Source organism: Dipodomys ordii, unplaced genomic scaffold (assembly GCF_000151885.1).
Source record: "Dipodomys ordii isolate 6190 unplaced genomic scaffold, Dord_2.0 Scaffold2, whole genome shotgun sequence".
Lineage (NCBI taxonomy): Eukaryota > Metazoa > Chordata > Mammalia > Rodentia > Heteromyidae > Dipodomys > Dipodomys ordii.
In genome coordinates, this window is record NW_012267218.1 from 22,046,073 (window position 1) to 22,071,117 (window position 25,045).

Genomic DNA, 25,045 nt, shown 5'->3' on the forward strand with positions numbered 1-25,045 from the left:
TCATACTTTTCAAACTTAAATCCCTAGAACTGCAATGTCAGAGAAGAAAGACAACAATGGGTTTTAGATATGAATATTTTTTGAGGGATTTTGAAAAATTTCAAGACACATAAAATATTCTGAATGCTGGACAATAGGTGGACAAAGAGGTTCAGGTGAAGAGGTACCAAATAAAGCTATAGAAAAAGAAAACTCACCATAGGGGAAACTATATATAAAGTGTTCTGAATATTGGAGGGTACCCACAAACAGCAGGGCATAGAGAACCCAGGGGTCACCTCACTTTTTTCAACCAGATCCACTCTGTTCTTTGTTTTTTTTAAACCAGTTTTATACAGCTGAGGTTTAAAGCAATGTTGAAAAAGAAGTCTAGTTTTCAAGGGAAGTGAAAGAATGAGTACTCAAAGAAATTAGAGAGGATTATAGCATCTTACAGAAATGTTCTGGTAGGAGGTGGTCAATAATAGAGTCAATACTGGAGGAGGATAAGGATTAAAAAAAGATAACTGCAGTTGGCAATTCCAAGGTCATCACTGACCTTGAGAGAGATCAGACAACTGTTAAGAGGTGAAGTCAGACAGTAAAATTAAGTGTGGGGCAGGGACATGGAGGCCTGAGGACAACAAGGGTATATTATGTTAAATTTAGCAGGATAGGAAAGATAGAACTTGCAAGGATAGACAAGTAAAGGGACGGTTATTTTAAAACAAGAGACAGGGCAGCAGGCCAGGGTGTGGGAGAGTAAAACCTTGAGACACACAGAAGAGCTAGGAGACTCAGCCGGACTTATTTGAGCTAGGCAAAGGATTCAGGAAGGAAAATGAGTTTTGATGCTAAGGACCCCCCCCCTTTTTTTTAAGCAGATGTGGAAATCAAGGCTCACATGGATTGTGTCTAATGTCTCATGGACTCAAGAGCTTATGATTTTTCTATTTATCTTTTTCTTTTTCAAGAAATGGGAACAAGTAGTGACTAGGGGGTGAAAGGGGTACAATGTTTTCTACCAAGAAAGAACACAGAGCCAAAGGAAGCAGAGTTAATGAACAAGCACAAAATGTACTGGAGTTCACACATACCCAAGTAAGCTAGAAAGCAGGGAAGAAGTTTCTAGAGCCAAACACTAACACCTGTACACTAGGTATCACCTGCCTCAATCTTAGAGAACATGTGCAACCATTTTGGAGGTTTGCTCTGTCTCATTTCTCTTCAAAGTGGTATTGCTGACATCAAGATTCATTTGGGATTCATTGTGGACCTTGATGATAGCAACTGCTGAAGTAGGAGAGACAACCTAGAATTTTTTGGTAGAAAGTTAAGGAGGAGTGAATGAGGAACTACTGTGAACTAAATGTTCTGTAGTTCAGATATATCCTTCTGGGGGCAGAAGAGTGTCAGGGCAAGGGGCACAGATATGAAAGAAACCAATGGTTCTCTGTTCAGCTTTCTGTTTAAATGAAAAATGTGAGGAGCACAGAGTGTCTCCTCCCTGCTCTGTCTGTCAGCACATTTACAAAGGCCTGGCCCCATCACTGAATGGCTGGCTGGCTGGGAAGTGGACACAGCACACAGCTCACAGTTCATGATGGGGCCCAGCCTGGGTGGTCTGCTGGTATCCTTTTGATTAAACTCCCAGCCTGGGAGAGCTAAAGCAGCTTGTAATGATAGCTGGGTCCTGAAAGCTCAAACTTGCTGGCCCAAAGAGGGCCAATTCTCCTCTGCTTTCCTGCCTCCCACACCCCACCACAGGCTGGGCTGCTTTGCCACATTTTTCGGAACACTGACAGCAGCAACCACAATGGGCCATGTCTGTTCAGAGCTGCTCTCCCTCCAGGCACTGAGTGGGCCAGACATAGAGACCTCACACTGAAGCTCTACTCCAGCACACTATGAGCCACCGGTGTTTGCCGCCCCCTCCTCCAGGTGCAGATGCTTCTAGAAAACATGTTGCTTTCAGAAATACACACTTCAATTGCCAAATGATCCCACTCCAATAGATAACCAGCCTCTCCAGGCCAAGAAAAAAGGCTAAATTTGACCTGCCCTCTGCTTGGATTTCTAAGGTATTTGTTGAATAGTCATACACTTATAACTTACATCTCTTCACATTTCAGATGTACATGTGCTTGCACAGTTTTCAAGTGTCCACTGTTCACTTGGGTGGGAAAGTATGATATTCTTATGTAGTACAGGCTTTAAACAAAGCTACACCATCACAGAAGTGGCAAAAGAAATCTTAAGGTGAATGAGGTCTTGTTTTTAGCCATAGAAATTCCTTAAGAATCCAGTCTCTAATGTACATTTTGGGTCCCACAAAGCTTGAATACAATTTTGAGAGTTGTCAGAACTCTGCCTTTGCTATTTCACTGTTCCTTAGCATCCTCACCAAAAGGTAGGGAAGAAAAAAAGGGCTGGCTTTGTCTCCTCCTCTAACCCATCTTCCTCGCAGTATCTGAACAATCTAGCTGAAGCAACTGTCTTATGCTTTGCCACCATCCATGAGAAGGAGGGCAAGTTCCTTCCCAGGGCCTCCCAAACTCTCCCCAGATGAGTTGAACCGTCTCTCCAGCTTCAATCCTTGCCACTAGGAGCTGACCCCTAACCTCCCACACATCACTAAACAGCATTCTATTGCCCACAAAGACATTGTTTTTGTTTCTTTCTTTTTTTTTTTTTCTAGAAGCAGCTCCTGCTCCTCTTCTAGCCTTTATAGTTCAGTCTTTCAGGAAGGCTACTTTGGCCTTCTTCCCATTCCCATCCCAAGTTGGGTTAGAAACCCCTCTGGGAGGATTTATTATTTCTTAGGAATATTTCTGTCATGCATGTGCCAGGCTACTACTATCATCTGTTTAAGTGGCTGTCACTCTCAATAGATTGTGAGTTATTTCACACTCAGGGATGGGCCTTTTATTATTCCCATTAGTTCCATAGCCTGAATGCTCTTAAGAGCTTAGTGAAAATGATTTTTTTTAAATAAATAAACAAACAGATTGGAATAAAAACCTTTCTAGAAATTGCCACTCAATGTCTAAGTAGGTTAAGAAGCTGAAATTATAGGCAAAATTTTCAGTTTTTGAGTTTTTGGAAATACCTAACAATTTTAATTTTCTATAGTAGTCTTCCAGAATAGTAGAAATAACTCAAAATCAGCTTTCTTACTCTAGTAAGAAGTCCCTTAACTTGTTGCCTAGCAAAGCAATTAAATAGAGCTTGTGGGCTATAACTAAAGCATTTGTCAGAGGTAAACTCATAGCATTCAATCCAGTTTAAAGAAAAAAACCACCAAATGAATAAAAGCAAGTACCCAAAAGAAATCATAAAGCTAAGGAGACAGAGAAAAGAAATTAGTAAATAAGATTCATTATCAAGAAGATAATGAATTAGAAAATTAAAAAAAAAACAGCACAGATAAAAACTAGGAACAGACAGTGAGGAAAGTAAGAGGTAGGAAGCTAAAAGCACTTAAAGTGGTTTCTAGACATGAAACTGTTTCTGATGACAGATAAATTTAAGCTCTGAGGCCAGAGAGACATCAGAGCTCCTATTTCTTTGTTTGCATACCCATCTTTCTCTAAGAAGTCACAGACATTTATCATTTGTCTCAGTGAATAAGAAATGACAACAACTTTCTTTTAAGAAAGAAATTAGGAAACAGCTAGTGAAGAAATGTACCAGAGCCTGTATTAAACCATTAATTTGTGTTATTAGTTATTTGCCAGAAAAAGAACAGATAGATTTTGCAAATTCTAAATTAAGGAACTATTTTCTCTGAAGAGAAGGGGCTAAATATCATAAACTGAGTTTTAAAGAGTGTATTTTAGCCAACAACTTTCATGAGTCAGAAACCATTTACGCCTGAGAGCCTTTATGACTAAATTAATGTTTTCCAAGTATACGGCATTTACACAATACAAGAAGGCTTTCCTACCAACAAAGATGCTGAGGTTGACGGAAGTTAAGTGAACTACTCAAATTCACACAGATGTCTGGATAGCTAGTCCAACTACTTTTTTTTTTAAATAAACGTATTTTTTTATTGTGAAAATAGTGTACAGAGGGGTTACAATTACAAAGGCAAGATAATGAGTACATTTCTTACCAAGCATTGTAGCCTCCTCCTTTGTTTCCCCTTCCCATCCCTTTTCATCCTCCCCCCTCCGTCCTCCCCACCAAAGTTGTAAAGTTTGTTTTTCGACATAACTACTTGTACATCTCATTGTTACAATGGGTCCTCCTGTATCCCTGTTTTAACGATTTGTTTTTTCCCTTCCCCTCCACATATACCAACATCAAATACAGTGAAAGCAGGGGTTATACCATGGGCGAGGGACATACAAAGCAACAAAGACATAATCTTATAAATATATTAGAAACAATCCCATGGAAGATCTCTCTCTCTCTCTCTTTTTTGTCAGCCATGGGGCTTGAGCTCTAGGCCTGAGAGCTGTCCCTAAGCAATTCAGCTCAAGGCTCATGCTCTACCACTTGAGCCATAGCGCCACTTCTAGTTTTCTGGTAGTTTTTTTTTTAATTGTGAAAATACTGTACAGAGGGGTTACAATTACATGCGCAAGATAGCGAGTACCTTTCTTATCAAGCATTGTAGCCTCCTCCTTTGTTTACCCTTCCCATCCATACCCATGCCCCCCCCAAATTGTAAAGTTTTGTGGGATAGTGATGCTCATTTAAAGTCACAAACTCATTCTAACTTTCCTGGAGCAAATTGTCTATCACGGTCTATAACATACAATGGTATACACATATACACCATACATGTGATCAGCAGCATGGGTTATTTAGTAGTGGTTCGACCAGATGAGTGGAAGTTCTTTGTTTCTTAAGTCCTGTTAATTTTGTCATATCACCTAACATTTTGGATTTAACATCCACTTATCAGGGAGACCATGTACCGTTTGTCTCTTTGCTCTTGGCTTACCTCGCTCAACATGATTTCTTCTAGCTCCATCCATTTCCCTGCAAATGCCACCAACTACTTCTTTAGTAATGCACAATATTTATTTCATACTACAGCACCAGGCACAAAGCACTTTATGTTCAAGTCTCTGAACTTTAAAACTGACATCTAATGGCAGGTTCAGATCCTTCTAATCAGCAATCTGATGGACCTGAATGCACTGACTGAAGGTTTCTTGCAGATAAGAGAGTTGGACTGAAGAAGGACTGCTTCCCAAGAGGAACTTACTAACCTTGACTTTTTTCTTTTTCTCTCTCTCTTTTTTGCTGGTCCTCGGGCTTGAACTCTGGGCCTGGGTTCTGTCCCTGACCTACTTTTCCTCTTTTGAGCACTCTACCACAGGAGCCACATCACCACTTCTAGCTTGAGTAGTTTATTGGAGATAAGAGCCTCACAGAGTTTTCTGCCTGGGCTGGCTTCGAACTGCAATCCTCGATCTCAGCCTCCTGAGCAGTTAGGATTACAGGTATGAGCCACTGGCATCAGGCTAAACCTTAAATTTCTACAGGATTAGGATCTTACTATTTTACAGGCTCTGAAATAGAACAAATAATGGGAAATGAAAACATGTAGACACTAATATTTGCTCTTTTTCTTTGTTAGTTATGAAGAAAATTATTCATTAATCTTGTTGCTTCCAGGTATTCATTTATAAACTGGAAACTGCAATCACGGACCTCATGACAGAAGTATAACATATCATTGGCCCATTTCTCATAGCCATTTCTGAGTTTAAAATTCTTTGTCCTACTATGGTCAACATTCTATACCATCATTCTATACCATCATTCTTTCCCATCATTCGATCACTAAAATCTACCTCTTTGATTCCTTTCAAATCTCAGCTCTGACTTTGTTAAGTTTCTTCTTTCTACTTCACATTAGATTTCTTCATCTACACTCTTTAAAATACAACGGATTTGAAAAAGAAAACCATTAACATCAGGAGAATGCCAAAGCAAATCTAAAGTCACAGGGGAGCCTTACCTTTCACTCTGGCTCTAATTGTGTTTACAAACAACGAAGGTACCACCAGGGAGCAGTGTGTTACCTTCTTGAAGCATGTATGTGAACTCTTTTTCACCTTCTTTTTTTTAAGCTTTGATTATTTATCACAGGTATGACCCATAAAAGAATCTGACACAATAGAGATACAGCAAAATATAATCATGATGTTAAATTTTAAGTTGTTTGGAAGACTTTGATGCCATTCAGCATTAAGGAAGGTATAGCTTCTTTTTCTAATTGTACATCATATGGATTATCAGAACAAACAAAGAGAACACAAAGTTTTTAAAACTGTCATTTAACTTCACTGTGTTGTAAACTTGTTTTATACTCATATACGCTGGTCCTTATTTTTCTGTCCATGAGTTTACTGAGTGACCTTGATCACCTCATTTATTTCAGACTCAGTTTCCCCCATCTGTAAATTGGATAGAATGATGTATATTGGCTAAGGGTATAATTCTTTATTAATCTGTACCTATAAAATATTCTGAAATCATAAAATAAAAGCAGTATAGTGAGGAGGGGAATAAAGGTAATGTTACAATGTTCTGGTAAAAAGATTTCTAAACCTAGGACTTACTGGTAATTTTTACCAAAGACAAAAGTTATTTTTAAAAATCCTTTAAAATTATATTTACAGCTGAATATTAAAGCCTATTTATCTGTGAAACAGGTATATCATAACCAGTACCAGACTGCCTGCAACACTCATTTTCTTTATTACTTTAGTAGCATTTTGGTTCTTTATTTAGATTGATACAAACCAATGCTCATTTGAGAGTCATCAACATACGGGAAACACTGAAGTCTGGGAAGGACTGGGCACACCCCATCAATCTTAATCTTGGATTCAAAAAGCCCTTTGGCAGCACATTCTGCCCATACCTGTTGAGAGAGGAGACTGATGTGGCTGGCGGGAGAATACTGCCTTGCTGCCTGTTTCTCAGCCAGCCTCTGGAGTTCAGCTGTAACCAGAGTTTGGTTGTACCGTTTGTTGTAGAAACCATCGTCTCCTTCTTTTTGTGTTTTGGCTACTCCTGAATGATGCTTGTGAGGATGGCATAAACCTGCTGAAAAAGAGAAAAGTTCTCACCCACTTAGGAAAATGGACCTGAAAAAGAGATGAGGATGGTGACAAAGAAATATCAGGCCAACTGACACTTTATTGAATCTACGGATCTTTACCATAAGGAGTAATAAATGAAGTTTAAATGGTGACAAAAAAGTTCTTCCTGTAGTCAAACTGCTATATGCATTTTTAATGTGTTTCTGCTTATCATGAAAATGTCACAAAAATTTTCATCACAGGTGCTGGGGAAGAACTAATTTTAGGATTTACGAATCTTAATAATTTTTAAACATTGGCTGAGCAAAGGATACAACTCAAGAGCATCATACTCCCTACATGCATTAGTCTTTGTGATGGATCCCAGTGCTGTCAGAAAAAAAAAGGTTTTGCAACTCATAATTCTTAGTTTTACCACCTGTAAGTTTTACACTTGTAACTACACTTGTAAATCTGTGACACCCATAATACTCACAATACACCAAAGGGAAATAGGAATGAAATAGGAATGAAAGAAAAACTGAAGGTACATAGAAAAAACAGCATTAATTTTATATTCTCAATGTCAACTTTACAGATTTATTTTCTTCTTTCAGCTAATTTTGTGAGAGTTGTTATATAACATAAAACCAAGACTGTAAAAATCACACATCTCTGGGCTGGAGGAAACAGCTCAAACAGCACAGTACCTGCCTAGTGAGTATAAAACCCTGAATTCAAGCCCCAGTACCTCAAAATAAATAAATAAAAGTATGGATCTCATTTTTAAAAAATCACAAAACCTAGAAAAGTAGTTAACACCACAATATATTTTTCTTTTTGTTTATTTATGTGCAAAAAACTACCTCAACCACTGAGCCATACTCCTAGAGCCTTTCTATCCTTTTATAATTGTTAATTTGTTGTCCTTTTGTATACATAACTTATTAATACTAAGAAATCATTTTCATGTCCACTATATCATCTGTTACACCCACAACCTTTACAATGATTGTGTAATATAAGTATATTATAATGAATGCCTATTAATTTTCTACCAAGGACATGGCACTCAGAAGCTACGTTACCAATAATATGCATTAGCCCATGTGCTCCTCATCCCTAATCTCTGATCAGTTAAATTATAATTTAAAATATACATATATATTTGCATAAATAAAATACTAGGTAATTTAGTTACTTTGAAGCTCCATTAAAATGGTATCCTACCATAATAGTTTCCCTTGAACTTGCTTCAACACTATATTATTAAGATTTATACCTGCTGAATATAGCTGGTATTTCATTTAACAGATTCACCATAACGTTTCAATTCCCTGTTATTTATGAACAGCTTATTGCTGCTATAAATGTCAGTCATACATTATCCTGTACCTCTCTGCTGGTGCATGTATAGAATTTTCTGTGTCTATGCCTATAAGTAGGATTTCTGGTAACACAGTGACCATATACTTTCCCCTATTTTACTAGTCATCGCTAGGCAAGTGCTCTACCACTTGAGCCATATCTCCAGTTTTAATCTCACCCTCATTTAGTCTTTTAATAGTATGTCAAACATCACAATTCTTCTTTCTCTACATTATAAAATAACATTATAGTCTTCACTTACATTCCCTTAATAATGATGTTCAGGATATGCTATAACTTTTCTGATGTTGGTTATTGCTCTATTGTCTTTTTCATCTTGACTTACTGAAGTTGTGCTTTATACATATTGCATATATATGCAATTTCATTAATCAATCCCTGGGGTGCTGCCAATACCATGCTGTCTTGTTATCATATCTTCATACTAAGTTTCAATAAGGTACTCCTCTATCTTATTTTTCTTCTTCAAAAGGTCCCCACTCATCCAGGTGCTGGTGGCTCATGCCTATAATCCTAGCTACTAAGGAGGCTGAGATCTGAGGATTATGGTTCAAAGGCAGCCGAGCAGGAAAATCTGTGAAACTCTTACCTCCAATTAACCACCAGAAAACTGGAAGTGTCATTGTAGCTCAAGTAGTAGAGTGCTAGCCTTGAGCTAAAGGTCAGGTACAGCACCCAGGCCCAGAGTTCAAGCCCCACGATCAACAAAAACAAAACAAAAGGTCCTCACTCTCTGACCTTTCTATTATTTTAAGTTTATCCAGTTTACAGCAGAAATTTAGGAAATTATTCCTACATGTGTACATATTTATCCATTTATTCATTCCAAACATTTTTTGCTGGTGGTGAAGATTATACACTTGATTATATTTAATGCCATTTCAGCTTTAAAATAAATAGGTGGAGACTGGTAAACTGGCTAAAGTGGTAGTATCAAACTCCAATACAGTCCCCAAATGGTCATTTTTGTATATTTTTTCTTAAAACTATTGCTTTCTGGGCTGGGAAGGTGGCTCAGTGGTAGAGTGCTTGCCTTGCATGCCTGAGGCCCTGGGTTCTATTCCCCAGCACCACATAAGCAAAAAGACAAAAGCCGGAAGTGGCACTATGGCTCAAGTGGTAGAGCGCTAGCCTTGAGCTGAAGAGCTGAGGGGCAGCACCCAGGCCCAGAGTTCAGGCCCCAGGACCGGACCCCCAAAAAAACAAAAAAAAACTATTGCTTTTTTCATGCCATTTATATAGCTAAAAATAATTATATCTAAAATGCATCTATGGTTTTGTTTTTTGGGTGTCCGGGAGCTTGAACTCATGGCCTGGGTGCTGTCCCTGAGCTTCTTTTGCTCAAAGCTAGTGCTCTGTTACTTTGAGCCACAGTGCTACTTCTGGCTTATTCTGAGTAGTAGACTGGAGATAGGAGTAGTCTCACGGCCTTTCCTGCCTGGGCTGGCTTCAAACCATCAGTAGGATCCTGCTTCCTGAGTAACTAGGATTATGGTGTGAGCCACCAGTATCAGGCTTATTTTCTCTGTCTCTCTCTCAAACTTAAATGCTTTTTCTTATTGTGCTGGCTCTGACTTCCTGTAAAATGCTGAAAAGAAACAACATTAGTGAGCATCTTCATCTTGCCCCTAATGTGAAGGTGAACAACCAGACCACTAGCTCTTGTAAGTATGGGGCAAATACCATTCCCAGGTTAACAGGGTTTCCTTCTTAGTATGAATGTTCATAAATGAACACAGCATATTTTTAAGTCTTTTTCTGCATCTATCATGACAATATGAACATGGGTTTCTCTTCTTAAATCTGTTAACATGGCAAATGACACTGTCAGGTTTTTTTTTTTTTTAAGTGCTACTACATTTGACTGGCTTTGAAATTTTTGATTATAGAGTTTTTGTATTTCGGTTCAGAAATGAAGCTGGTGTATAATCTTACTCTGTAGTGCTGTTCTTAACTGGTTTTGTAAAGATGAAACTAGCCACACAAAATAGAGCCATTTTCTATCCTCTTGAAAAATTAAATATTAGAAATGTCCGCTTTTTTTAGAGAAATACTAGGATTACCTATCAAACTATCTTGGCTTTATATTTTCTTTCAGAGAAGAATTTTAAGTTTATCAGTTGTTCTAATACTCATAAAACAAGGCTGTCTTCATTTGAGTCATTTTACATACTACACTTTAGGAGGAATTTGTCCACTTTTTAATTAGAATAGCAATAACAGTGTTCTAATTATTTTTTCATCTATGCTATCTTTGTATTTCATGTCAGCTTTCTTATCCCTTATTTATCCATGTCTTCTTCTTTTGGTAATATTTTTATTGATGTTTGTTCACTTTTGGTTTTGCTAGAATTTATTTTTGAATTCTATGGGTTTTGCTCATATCTTTATGTCTTTCTCTTTCATTTAGGTTTAGGATAGTGTTATTTCTTTTAGCACATTAGTTTTCACTTTTATCCTTTTTTTGTGTGTGTGTGTGTCCCGTTGTGGGGCCTGGGCGCTGTCCCTCAGCTCTTCAGCTCAAGGCTAGTGCTCTACCACTTGAGCCACAGCACTACTTCTGGCTTTTTTCTTTTTGCTTATGTGGTGCTGAGGAATCGAACCCAGGGCCTTATGCATGCAAGGCAAGTGCTCTACCACTGAGCCACCTTCCCAGCCCTACTTTTATCCTTTTCAGGTATGTAAATTTCTAATATTGCCTATCACTGTTTTCCCCATGCTTGGACATACAGTTTTCCATTATCATTCAGTTCTAATATACTTCATTTCCATTATGATTTCTTCTTTCACTCTTCTTTTTGAAATATACTGAGATGTATTAAATATCTGTCATTGCCTGCAACTCAATTTGCAGTATGGACAAAGAACAATGCTGTGTGGCACAAAGCATTTCATGAGATTTTATTTTGTAATGTAGTACATGCCTAATTTTTTAGTTATATCCTACATATCATGTGTGCTTAAGAAAGTATTTTGTTTTTCCTGGGAGGATGGTTCTATACATGATCAGCACACACATATATTGTTTTATCATATTGTCTCTTCTTCTATGAATAAAAGGTTTCATAATTCAGCCTAGTCTGGATAAAGGGAACAATCCTCCTACTTCAACCTCTTGAGTACAGGGATCATAAGCAGGTGTGTGTTACTATGCCTAGACTGCTCACCTTCTATTTAGCATTTCTACTTAAAAAAAAAATTGCCAGGCATGGACCAGCGTACATGTGAAAAAGGAAAATTTTGGAAGATTTTGAGTTCAAGGTCAGCATGAGCTATGCAATGACAGTATCTCAAAAAAAGCCCATTTATTATACTTATAATTAACAGAATTATGTAGAAAGTTTCCACTAAGACAGTGTTTCTGCAGATTACTCATGTACTTCCATGAATTTCTGTATCACAGGCTAAGTATTTCTTATTCAAAATGCTTGGGGCCAGAAGTTTTTTGGATTCAGGATACTTTCAGATTTACAGTCATGACTGTCCCAGAGAATTACAACAGAATTGCAAAATCTCCACGTCTTAGTGACACTATAGTCCTCATTATGTTATAGAACAACACATTAATCCCACGTTTGTGCTGGTGTTGGTTGAAATAAACCTACTGTGATGACAGCTGTGTTAAAGTATAGGGCATACAATATCAATATTTGATGATAAATTACTGTTACTGGTCTTAGTATTTACTATAGTGTACTTTTTATCATTATTTTAGAATGTACTCTTTCAAAGTAAGTTCACTGGCAACAGTCATGCATATATATTGTACTTACTAGGTATTTTATGGATACTCTGTAGGTTTGCATGAGCAGACACTATAGTTTTCCTAGATGATGAAATCACCTAATAATGTATTTCTCAGAATATTTCCTCATGATTAATTGATGCTTAATGTATGTAATGAGATATCTTGGCACTTGGTTCCATGTCTAAATCTGATAATCAATTAGGTTTTATATATACCTAATACCTTTTATAGCCTACAGGTAATCCTACAAAATTATTTTTAGTACATCTACATTTGAGTATGACTCATCCTGTGAGACCAGATTTGGTATAAGGGTGGTACTCAGAAAGTTTCAGAATTTGAAGCCTTTCCCATATGGATTTTCAGATTAGGTGTTCAACCTGTAAATATATGAATATTATTTTATTAAGTGAAAATACTTTCAAAACTGTTTCATCTTTCTGCTATAGTAAACCTTCTGTCATCATGTAGTTGCTTGCTCTTTTTGTCTATAAGAAAGTTTTCTATCTGAAACTTGATTTTAGCATGTGTTAGTATAGCCACCTTTTTACCAGTTGGCATTGAGCTGGCATTTCTTTATGATTGTACCTATTCTGTATCCTGATTCTAAAGTGTGCTTCTAGTGAACAGCAGATGGTTGTATTTTTGAAAACTTCAGACTGTAATACATTAGTAGACTGGGCTTGTCTTAAATTTCTCTTTTGTTTTTCCTATTCTAGCTATCTATACTTTTATGTTTGCGAGTAGCTTTTCTCCTCATTGTCCTCCCTATTGGTTTAAAATTTACATTATTCTTTTAGTGAGAACCACTGGATTTTGATACTGTATATTAAAATTTCAAAAACCCCATTGTTAAGTAATACCTTAAACCCATTCTAGAACTATTCAGTCATCACAGTAAAAACTGAAGCTGCAATCATTCATAGGCTATTGGTGCTACTATGTATTGTTGCTATTATGTGTTAAATACTATACATTTAATCCAATCAGAATATACAGAATATGTTGCCTGATCCCAGTAGAAATATACTGAGAATCAGTTACAAAAAGTAGAGAGCCTCAAATACATGTAAATTAAACAATATACTTGTAAATAATCACCAGCCAAAGAAGAAATTATAGAAGATAGAAAATAATTTTAAACTGGCTATTTTTTATTCCCTAGTCTTCTCTTGAAAAGGGTGAAAAAAAAAGTACTAAAAGTTTTCATAATAACATAGTGTACTAGGGACACTAAACAGAATTTCTCAAATGAGAAAATTCTCAAAAGAAAAATTCAGACCAGAACATGACTGATTATTACAATTTTTTACTTTAGACAATATAATCGCAGAACAATAGTCACCTAGAATTGGCGCATAGATGAATACATTCTTATTTATGACTTTAATTAGAGAAGACCACTTAAAATCTCTGATCCAAGCTGCATGTTATAATATTCATTTGCAATCAGGTATTAGTTAACCAATACAGATTTGCTATTCAGAAGGCATAACTTAGCGTTAACTCACCTTAACATGCTTATTACTAAAGTGTTTAAAAACTTGATTAATGTTAAGATACTCTTCCAAACGTTCTGCAGACTGATTGTACTTCTTATCAAAGTCCCATCTGCCTTTCCCCCCTTTTCTTTCTTTGCAGAAATGGACAAACTGTTCCGATAATTCTGATTGTAAGACATAAAATTCAGAGCAATCTAAGTAATCCTGAGGAGGAAGTATCATCCTTGATTTTACAACTTGTCATAATGCTACAGTATCAGTGTCATAACGTGGTACTGGCTTAGGACATATACAGCAATGAGAATTAAAGTGAGATTCCAGAAATAAACCTCTACATGGATGGTTAAGTGATTTTTCAACAAGAGCAAAGGACAATCCAATGGAGAAATAATAGTCTCTTAAACAAATGGCATCTTAACAGTTGAAAATCCACACACAAAAGAATGAGGTTGGACTTCTACATCATACCACATATAAAAATTAACTGAAAATAGATAGAAGACCTAAATTAAGAAATGTACAAAGAAATCTTTGTGACTAAAGTTAGATAATGCTTTTTCAGAAAAGAAACCAAAAACACAAGTAACAAGAGAAAAAAATAGACAAATTGCACTTAATCAAAACTAAAAATTGTCATACTTCAAGAAAGCGAAAAGACAACCAATAGACTGAGAGAAAATGTTACTAAGTCAATTATCTGACAAGGGATTTGTATATAGAATATATACATATATATATATATATATATACACACACACATATACAGAAACAACTCAACAATAAGACATTCTGATTTAAAAGTGGGTAAAGAATTTGAGTAGACATTTCTCCAAAGTAGATAATGAACAGCCAAAAAACACATGAAAAGATGTTCAACATCATCAGCCACTAGGGCAATACCACACACACATACACACACAAACACTCACTCTCTCTGTCACATACACAGGTGCGTGCACATGCATATTTCATACACTTCAGGATAAAAAATGCAATAAACATTAACAAGGATATAGAGAAACTGAAACACACCATTGATGATAAAGCCGTGCAGCCACTTTGGAAAATTTGTTAATTCTACCAACTTATTATGACCTAGAAACTTCACTATACACCCAAAAAGATACAAACATACGTCCACACAAAAACTGTGTATGACTTTTTATAGTGGCATTATATTTTGTCCATTGTAAATGGACAAAAACGACATAAAAATGTCCCTCAACTGACCAGCAGATAAAATATGTGGTATATCCCTACAGCAAAATATTATTCAGCCATAAAAAGATCAAAGTATAGTATATATGAAGAGCTTTGAAAACATTATTCTAAGTGAAAGAAGGAAGTTACCAAGCCCATCTATGTCACAATTCTACTTATATGAAATTTCCAGAGTAGACAAATCTATAGAAATAGAAAGCAAGTGGTTTCCAGGGGCTGGTAGAAGGAGGAAATAGTGGCTGCTAACAGATAGGAGGTTTCTTTCAAAGATAATGAAGATGTTCTAAAATCAGATAATGGTGTTGGTTGTACAACTCTGAATAAACTAAAAGCCACTGAACTTTATACTTTAAAAGAGAAAAATTTATGAATATGGGTTATATCTCAACAAAACTGCTCATTTAAAATGGGCTAGGAGCATAGCTCAGTGGCAGAGCACTTGACTAGCACATATGAGGTTCTGGACTCCATCCTCAGCATAAAAAAAATAAAAAAAGGATGGACCTGACTGGTAATATGATTCTATTTCATTTAAAATTAAATACTCTATTTAAGAACTCTCTGGGCTAGGTGCCAGTGGCTCATGTCTATAATCCTAGCTACTCAGAGGAGGCCCAGATCTAAGATGCCATTAAAAGCCAGCAGGGGCAGAAAAGTCCCATGAGACTCTTATCTCTAATTAACCACTCAAAAAAAAACTGGAAGTGGAGTTGTGGCTCAAAGTGGTAGAGTGGTAGCCCTGAGCAACAAGAGCTCAGGGATAGAGCCCAGAACCTCAGTTCAAGCCCCATGACTGACAAATTTTTTTTTTAAATAAAAAAATTCTCTGGGTACTTATTCAGATCGTTCTTTATTTTAAATGCACTGAAAAGTAAAACCAGACTAATTTTCTGGCGTCAAAAATAAAGAGTGCCTCTAGCACATTTGCAGGACTATGGTTATCTGAAATGGGAACTCTCCTGACTAAAGATACTAGATGACTTGTTTTATCCATCTCTTTCTCTTCAGTACCTAAATGAAGCTCTATTTCACTCTGAATCAATGAGTGAATGCTAGTGGACAAAATGCAAGGTCCTTCTTTAATCTCAGCAGAGCAATGCAGCATGGGTCCCTTTACCTCTTAAAAGAAAAGGCAAGGGGAAGAGGGCATTCTTTTTTTCATTTGGCTAGGAAGGAGCTGGCATTGCAGCCTGCCTTTCATTTTCTCACTCACCTGCCTTTGCTGAAGAGGAACGAGACAGTTTCTGGCTATAGATTTGTGCAGCACTTTGGAAAGAGGAAAAGGGGCCAGAGGTGTAACTGCCTGATCGACAGCGTGGCAGGCCAGCGGGGCTTGGTAGGTTCTCTGTCCCAGGATGTATGGAGAAAGAAGCACTGTCAGGGACTGGGTTCAGTAAAACTGTTGGCTGGTGAGGCATGCTGAGGATAGCTGAAGGAATCTGAGACAAAGAAAAGTGGACAGGCCCTGGTGAGAGGGCAGAGTTTTTCATAGATGACAAATGGGTGCTGGGAAGTTTCTGCAGAAGAGTAGCAGCAGGACCAGAGAAAGAAGCAGAGGAACAATTGGTATAGACTAATTTAGCCTCTTTTCCTGCTGAAGTGGTAAATCCTATTAAAACAAAAAACAAAACAAAAACAGATCATTTTAGAAAAAACAGACATATAATCTCTACAAAACAAACATTTTTAGAACATCAAAATAATGTTAACATGAAACAGAAATCACGAAGAATACAGACTACAATTTATACTCATCATGAACTTAATGAATTTTGCCTACCAGAGATGACCTGGCAAGAGAAACTTTATTTTTAGTCGGTTCTAAGAGCTGAAATTGGGAATACCTCCACAAATCAGAGCAGGCAAGCTTTACAAAGTTTCTGCAAGCAACAGCTAACGCCTCTCCCTCTCCTTTTCACCCTTCTAGGAAAAAAACAAAGTACTCAGAATTTCTAAATGAAAAAAAATCTTTGGAAGAAAAATAAGTTATCAATAGTTAAGAGGAAATTCTATGGGAAAAGGAAGAAAAAAAGGAAGAAACTTCTTTGGGTAATGTTCCATGCTTTTCAGAAATACTTAATACTGTATGACTGATGGTCTTTTTCTTTTAAAGATTTATTAGAGAGTAGCAGATCTATATAGGTTTGAAACACTCACGAGATAATTTATCAGAGTGAATCTCTGTGACCTGTTGCTGTTTGGGCTGCTTTATTTTCACTTCTTGTGTTGTCTCAGGGTGATCTGAAATACGAAATAAAAAACACTGAATTTAGACTCTCTTACTAATGAAAAGCACACCTAATTATGTTTACAAAATTATGAGTATTAAGTCAGTGCTAGAAAACACTGCATATATACCATACTCTTCCAAGGATGGCCACAGCAATAGCTCTGCTGACTAAATGATTCCCAGCTTTTCCCAACCCACCTCCATGTAACTAAGCCAAATTACACTGGGATATGAGATCAAGTTGGTTGGTGGTTCTCAATAGAGCCAAGAAGTCGTAACATGTATGGAGCATGGAGCTACCATGCAACACATACACACATACACATAAAAAAAAGTCTCTCTCTACTTGTTAGCATGATACTTAAATACTACACAATGGCTATGCCTCAGTTTCACTTGAGATGGATTCATCAATATAGTCAGTAATAAAATCATTCTAGTAACTTTACACTGTTATGTGGTTTTCTCCACTATAGGATTTTGAAACAGTACAGCCAAAGCTAGTCATATACCTAGGGATATATTCCAAAATCCTTGTTAAAAGGTTCATACAAAAACTTAAGAGAAAGCCAAATGTAGTGGTTCATGCCTGCAGTTCTAGCTCTTTGAGAGGTTGAGATTTCTAGCTTGGGCAAAAACCTTACCAATAAAAAGCTGGTAGCACATCCATGTCATTCTAGCCACATGCTCTAACCTGACCTGGGCAAAAAGTGAGCCTCAGTCTGGAAAAAACAAAAGCTGGCAGCATAGCTCAAGCATAGATCACCTGCCTAGCAAGTATGAGGTCCGGAGTTCAAACTGCATTACTACCAAACAAAACAAAAACAACACCCTAGAAGTCATTTTACAATTATTTTTCATTCTGGTCTCTCCATCACCTTTGCCACCAGCAATGGCAATATTGTTACCATACTTGTTTGTTCATGTTTGGTGTAAGTCCAGATATCACATTTTTAAATGCTGTTTCCTTGATTGAGGTCTTCATTCTGTCCTGCTAGGTTTTCTTAATTGATATAGACCACAATAGACCTTATACAAAGGTAGTTGCTAACACACGAACCCTAGAATTTCAAATGATCCATCTGTACAAATGGTACATATTGATTGGGACTTCTCTATTAACTGGTGAGGAAGAAGTTATGTAGGAATGCCTACATGAACAGACTGCCCCAGTGTGGGGAGGTGAGCATATTTTTCTCTACCCCAAGCCTCACTGTAAGAATTCCTCAACCTCCTTTCCTCAACACGATAACAGGAGCTTTTCAGAGCTGCTGTCAATCTTCTTGTAGTCATTAACCCAACTCCATTTATTGGGCAATAAAGTTTATAAAGTCAAGGTGGCTCAAGTAATTGTACTATCAGTAACTATCAAAGTGTCCAATCATAATAAGGGCTTAGTAAAAGTTTATAGAAGGAATGAGAAAAATCAATGAATCTAAAGCTAGAAAGGCTCTGAGGGACTGGGCTCAGAAGGACTGCTAGGGAGATACTAATTCAATTATACAGTTAGTTAAGTGGGCTCTTACAGATTAGCCTACAAACAAAAATCATCTGTTAAACACTGTGCTAGAAGTATAGCTCTGTGACAGAAAGCTTGTATAGCATGTTAGGTCCTGGATTCAATCCCCAGTATTTCAACACAATACAAAAACAATTTTTGGGGGGGGTGAAAATGTACTCCACATCTTAACCAATATTATTGGCGACAGTATTTCTAGTTAATACTAGCCTTGCGAGAAGGGATGAAGTCCCCATTTTCAAATCCAGAACTTAAAATACTTACAAAATTATTCTGCCTATTACCTATGCCTTTCACATACTTCAATTGAGGTTTTAAATGAACTTTACATTCAAAGCAAAGAAGTTTCTTTCTCTTTTTTCTTTAGTCAGTACCATGGCTTGAACTCCAGGCCTTGGACTCCCCTTCGCTTGCTTGCTCATGGTCAGTGCCCTACCACATAAACCATGCTGCCAACCTAGCCTTTTGTTGGTTAGCTGGAGATGGAGTCTCTCAGACTTTTCTGAGAGAAAAGCTGGTTTTGAACTGAGATCTTCCAGATTTTGACCTCTCAGGTAGCAAGGATTATAGAAATGAGCCACCTATACCTGACTGAAGTTTTGTTCAGAACACTACCACTGGTGTTCTCTTTTTTGAATCACAATCTAGACAGTTGTATCCAGGTTCAATTTCCAAATCTGTAGTCACAGAGTTCCTCAGTGGCAGGGGGAGAGGAGGGTGTACAACATGACATTCTTGGCTTGTTACAATGACTTGTGAAACCTGGAACCAGGAATGTCAAGTCATCCCACTAAGATCACAGCCCTGCAGAACCTAAAGTTCCACCCACAATGCCATTGACATGAGGAATCCGACTGGACAAAGGTAAGAGGTGAAAGAATGGATGGTAAGAGCACAGCTTGCCTCAGAAAGACTGAACAGGGAATCAAAATTCATCCTTGTGTGATAAAGAATGGCCTGAATAAGTTACTTGGTTCCTTCACATTTTGTCCTATGTAAAGAAGTTTCAAAATAATGCCCACTCTATATAATTTTTAGAAGTAACAATAAGATCATGTCCAGAAGATAGTTAAGAGTTCTCTAACCATTAATTATTAACAAGTATTGACTAAACACTAGCTTTTCCTAAAAAGTGTTCTGCTATTCATGATCATGGGGAAAAAACCCACTAGATCTCTTGATTCTTAGGACAAAAATTACTGCTCCCCTTTCCATCTCCTTGCCCTAGCCCTGTGCTGCAAAGTTTAGCCACTTTAGAGACTTAGTATTCAGTCAACGTATCATTAAATCTTGCCTGCATAGCCTACCTTTACTTTTTTCCCTGTGGTTTGAACTCAAGAGCTTCAAGCTCTCACTTGGTAAGTTTTTTAGCTCATGGCTGATACTACCACTTGAGCCACACCTCTCCTTCCAGCTTTTTGTTGGTTATTTGGAGTTAAGAGTCTCCCAGATTTGTCTGCCTAGCCATTCCCAGATCTCAAACAAATAAGTAGTTAAGATTAGAAGTGTGAGCTACCATGCCCTAGCTTCACTTTTTTTTTTTTCCAATTTCATTCCGTCCTTCCTTCCCACGATGGGAACCAAACCCAGGGTACTGTTCTTATTTTCCATTAATTAACTGGCATACTTACCACCTTTTGCCCCACTATCAGAATAACTATTTCGGTTCTTAGAACTTTTAGAGTGAGTCCCCAGGAAGACACTCGCAGATTTGTTTTTTTGGGTATAAAAAGTTAACACCTCTTCCAGTTCAGCCTCACTGAAATGAAGAGAAAAGGCATTGTCAGCAGGGAAAGTTGTTCTGGAAAATCTTTCTACCAGATTTTATTATGGAAACACACTAATCAGAAGAAAGGAAAAATGAAAAGCATAAGCTGAAAATTCATCATTAGTACATGGCCAAAATTAAAATATAGATGAAAATAATCTAAAGAATGAAAATCCTCATGGAGATATGCACTGTCTAATATGGTAGACATTAGTCATATAGGACTACTTAAAGTTAAATAAAAGTAGAGTCTCTTCTTGAGTTATCCTAGCCAAATTTCAAGCACTAAGTCACCCACAGAAGTTCTACTACACAGCTATACTTTTGGTCAGGAGTGCAACCCACAGATTGAGAGCCAAACACAATGAGCAACCTGTTTCTATAGGACCTGTACTTATGAATTTATGAATATATATACATAAATTCATACATATATAAATTTATATATACATTCATACACGAATAGGCAAAAAGGCCCTACAGTAGCTTATAGCAGTCTGCAATATTTATGTCTTTTTCCAGTGTCCATTCCATTTCTAAATAATTGAAGTCTCTTCACTAGAAAAGCCATTTGTCATTTTAATGGGCTATGTCAGAAATAAGGTGTCTTAGTGTTGTGAGCACAGCAGAGTTCCTGAACACAATGTAGCAGACTGACCTAGATCATCTCTAAAATAACTTGAAATTACTGAGATTACATGCTATTTATGAACATTCATAAAACAGAAAGTCCAAGGAATGAAATGAGAACCTAAGGAAATTCTCAATGAATGTAACTTGCATAGATTTTCTATCATGTGCAGCTACTTCTGATTGTCTTTTCCTTTTTCTTGAGTCTCAAAAACAGTTAAGTGCCACAATAGGAAGCTACTCCTCCCTGTCAGTGTGTTTTAGTTGGCCTGTCTCAGAAAGGCAATAGATAAAAGTTGGTCAAAATACAAGTGGCTCTCTAGATGTCTCTTCTTCTATGTCATCATTACATCTTCCTTCCTGGCTCCTGCAGATATTTGAGTATACCAGGCTTGACAGAAGTATCTGCAAACTCCCTAATTAAAAGGAGGAGCTGACACTAGTACACACTTCTCAGTCATCAACACTTGATACACAATCATTAGTAAATATCATCTAATGTATTTTATCTGCAATCTATATAAGTTAACATATATATGTTTATATATGTATGTATATATAGGTATACGGTTAATGTCTAGTATCTAGTTAGGTGTGCTGGTGAAATAAATATACATCACTTTTTTTAAAATCTGGAGGTTTTCCTCTTTAGTCTTTTAGGAATTTTTGAAGGTCCCTAAGGAGGAATCAGAAATTAATCTTTTAGCTTTAAAAGCAAAGTAATTTTCTGGATGTATTCTACCTTATTTCTTTTTCTATTTTTCTAATGCTGAAGTGAGAAACTGCTTCTTGCTTTGTTTGTATACCTGCTCTATCAATCATATTACCCAACTCCTGAGAATGTCAATGAAATGTTATTACATTATTACAGAACTCCTAAAAAATGATACATCTGTTTGCTGTGGGTAAAGTACATGAGGGGGTGGCTGTAGCATCTATACAAGGCACTATACACCATGCTCTGTTGGTACCTAAGTTCACAAATAATGGAGAGCTAATGTCCTACTCTTTTCATTATGACTTTGATGATGGAAGCCAATATTTACTAGGGTTTATAGTAGCCTTATTCATTATTTTATCTTACTGATTTTGCACAACTCTTCTTATAAAAAGGACCTCTAGTATGAGATTTTACAAAAACTTAAAATTGTCTTTTGTCATCTCTTCCTTTGGAAATACCATTTTAATGAATAAAATGTCCTGGTTGACTTGTATGAAGATAGAGTTGAACACTGAGATTATCAATTCCTCAAGATTAACCCCTAAGCATGAAGGACTTTATTATATAAATTAGGTGTAACCCTCACAGTGTTAAGAGATTGCCAGTTCCTCAACCCACTAAATTTAGGCAAAATTTGGTCATCTCTACAGCCTCAGTAGATCAGGGATAAATTCAATAAACACTAGAAACTTCTAGCCTCAAATTCCCAAAAGTTCCCTAAGTACTTCAAGGGTTGTATACTTTGACAACTGTCTAGAATGACAGCCCAGACACCCAGCAGCAGTGTTTTGATAACTGAAGCCATGACAACAGCAACATTACTAGCTGAGATATGGACAGGCCAAGCCTATAAAACTTTCCCTCCTTCTGAAAATATCCAAGTGTCAAAAACAGGGAAATGTGGGGCATTCAGTAAGCAGAATGGAAGACAGAGTAAGATGTTTTTATTAATCAGTAATTTTATTAATCAGTAATCTTCTACCTGGCTTGTGTGATGAAGTCTTGGAAGTTTTCTGCATTCACTCCATCCTCCTCCTCTTCTTCAAATTTTTTCTTTGATTTCTTTTCAGCCATTTGTTCTGTTTCCTATTTAATGCCCAAGCCCACAGAAAAACAAGATAAAATTGACTCCTGGTAAATGCGCAGTTCATCGTATTTTCATCACCCCGGGGTTAATTGGTCCTTACAGTAAAAACATTTAATTCTTCCATTTACTTGGCCAACTATAAATTAGATATATTACTACTGGCCATTATTTCATGAAATGTTTTGAAAGGTCCAAGTAACAGCTGAAGAATAAATGTAAATTTTTATCACTGTTTTACTTTCTACTTACGCAGCCCATTGAACAAAAGCTTTTTATAGTCCTTAGTAACATCTGTGCTTATATTGCAGTTCTAACAGTATTGTGGGATAACAGAGACAGTATTTTGTGTAATTAGTAAAGGAAAGATTAAGCTTGGAAGACTGTCTTATAGCAGCTTCCAAACTGAACAAATTTTTATGTGAGGCGTAAGAAAAGTCTGAACAGATCTGCAATAAATTGTTGATATGGGTTTAGTATTCTACTAAACATTTTGTACAACATTTTCATGCTAGTTAAATTTCAATGCCTGATCTTTTCCTTCTGAAATGACCATATTTTTTCCCTCAAATACTTTTTTGTGTGTGTGTCAGTACTGGGGCTTGAACTCAGGGCCTCATATTCTTACTTGACTTTTTTGCTCAAGGCTGGTGTTCTTCCACTTGAGCCATACCTCTATTTCTCAGTTTTTGGTGGTTAACTGGAGATTAAGGGTTTCATAGACTTTTCTGCCTAGACTGGCTTCAAGCCATGACCCTCAGATCTCATCTTCTGAACAGCTAAGACAACAGTCAGGCATGAGCCACTGGCACCTGGCAGCCCTCAAATATTTAACACATTCTGAGATACAAAGTGTCTTTTTAAGACACTTTGCAAAAATTCTAATTAGTGTATTTCCTAGGCTTGATTGTATAATTATCTCTCTATATAAAATAATTCAGAGGAAAAGTCTCTTAAAAATCATATTAAATTCACGTTCACTCTCAAATAGTCAGCTCTCCATTGTTTACAGTTATTCTCTTAAAGAAAATATGCCTTTGATAGGAACCAACCATGGCCACTGGCCTCTTAGAAGTAACCACTTTTCAGCTCAGTGGGTTAAGGTGTGAGGTACCATCCCCACGGACACCAAAACAGAACGGACAGTACTACCTACCAGAGAATAGAAAATTGAACAGAGGGGTCCAGCCTTTTTCTGACAATGTGTTGAAACTAATGCACAAGATTACCAGACAAACAATTTACCTTGTTGTACACAAGGATAAAGTCACCTAGTTGGTGAGCAAGGATTCTTCTGCGTTCCAGAAGTGCTAATCGTCGACTGGGTAGTATCATCCTCAGTGAATGCTGGAGGTTACTTGATGCTCGCTTGAGAAAACGAACTACCAGCTCCTGTAAGTTAAAAAGCCATTGAGTAAGAAAGCAAGGATTGGGCTAAACATCAGAAGGCAAGCTATAAGGGACTGGACAATAAAGATGTGAGACAAGGTATGTTACTCATTTTGACAAACAGGACCCAGAAAAATCATGTCAGGCATAAGGATAAGAAAAAAAAAAAAGCTAAAGAATTTTATTCTCTTTCCTTCTGTCAATCAAAAAGTCAAATTCTAATATGTATACATAACTATATAACAATATAGTTATAAAAGAACTATAATACATACAGAAATGGTATTATCAGAAGATACTGCTTCTGCTGGGTGCCAGTGGCTCATGCCTGTAATCCTAGCTACTCAGGAGGCTGAGATCTGAGGATCATGGTTCAAAGCCAGCACAGGCAGGAAAGTCTGTGAGACTCTTATCTCCAATAAACCACGAGAAAACCAGAACTGGTGCTGTAGCTCAAGTGATACAGCGCTCACCTTGAGCTGAAGAGCACAGGGACAGTACCCAAGCCCAGAGTTCATAAAAAAGACATAAAAAAAAAGAAATGTAGTAATATATGCTAACAACACTAGGATTTAGGAGGTTAAAGTAGGAAGATACCCAGTTCAAGGCCAGCCGGGAATAAATCCTGAGATTCTGCTTCAAAAACATGTGTAAGAAGCCAGGCGCTGGTGGCTCGTGCCTGTAATCCTAGTTACTCAGGGGGCTGAGATCTGAGGATTGTGGTTTAAAGCCAGCCTGGGCAGGAAAATCTGTGATGCTCTTATCTCAAATTAAGCATTGGAACACCGGAAGTGGCACTGTGGCTCAAGTGGTAGA

General features: G+C 37.1%; 1 protein-coding gene across 1 annotated transcript in view; it reads right to left on the reverse strand.

Annotated features, from left to right (window-relative positions):
• Positions 1 to 25,045, reverse strand: part of Ttll5 (tubulin tyrosine ligase-like family member 5) — a 221,664-nt gene that overhangs the window by 89,954 nt on the left and 106,665 nt on the right. The window contains exons 22-27 of the mRNA XM_013013504.1: positions 24,086 to 24,232; positions 22,739 to 22,842; positions 20,269 to 20,396; positions 17,046 to 17,129; positions 16,102 to 16,497; positions 6,869 to 7,050 (exon numbers count right to left, since the gene is read on the reverse strand). Coding sequence (XP_012868958.1) covers positions 6,869 to 7,050; positions 16,102 to 16,497; positions 17,046 to 17,129; positions 20,269 to 20,396; positions 22,739 to 22,842; positions 24,086 to 24,232 — 1,041 coding nt within the window. The remainder of the gene's footprint in view (positions 1 to 6,868; positions 7,051 to 16,101; positions 16,498 to 17,045; positions 17,130 to 20,268; positions 20,397 to 22,738; positions 22,843 to 24,085; positions 24,233 to 25,045) is intronic.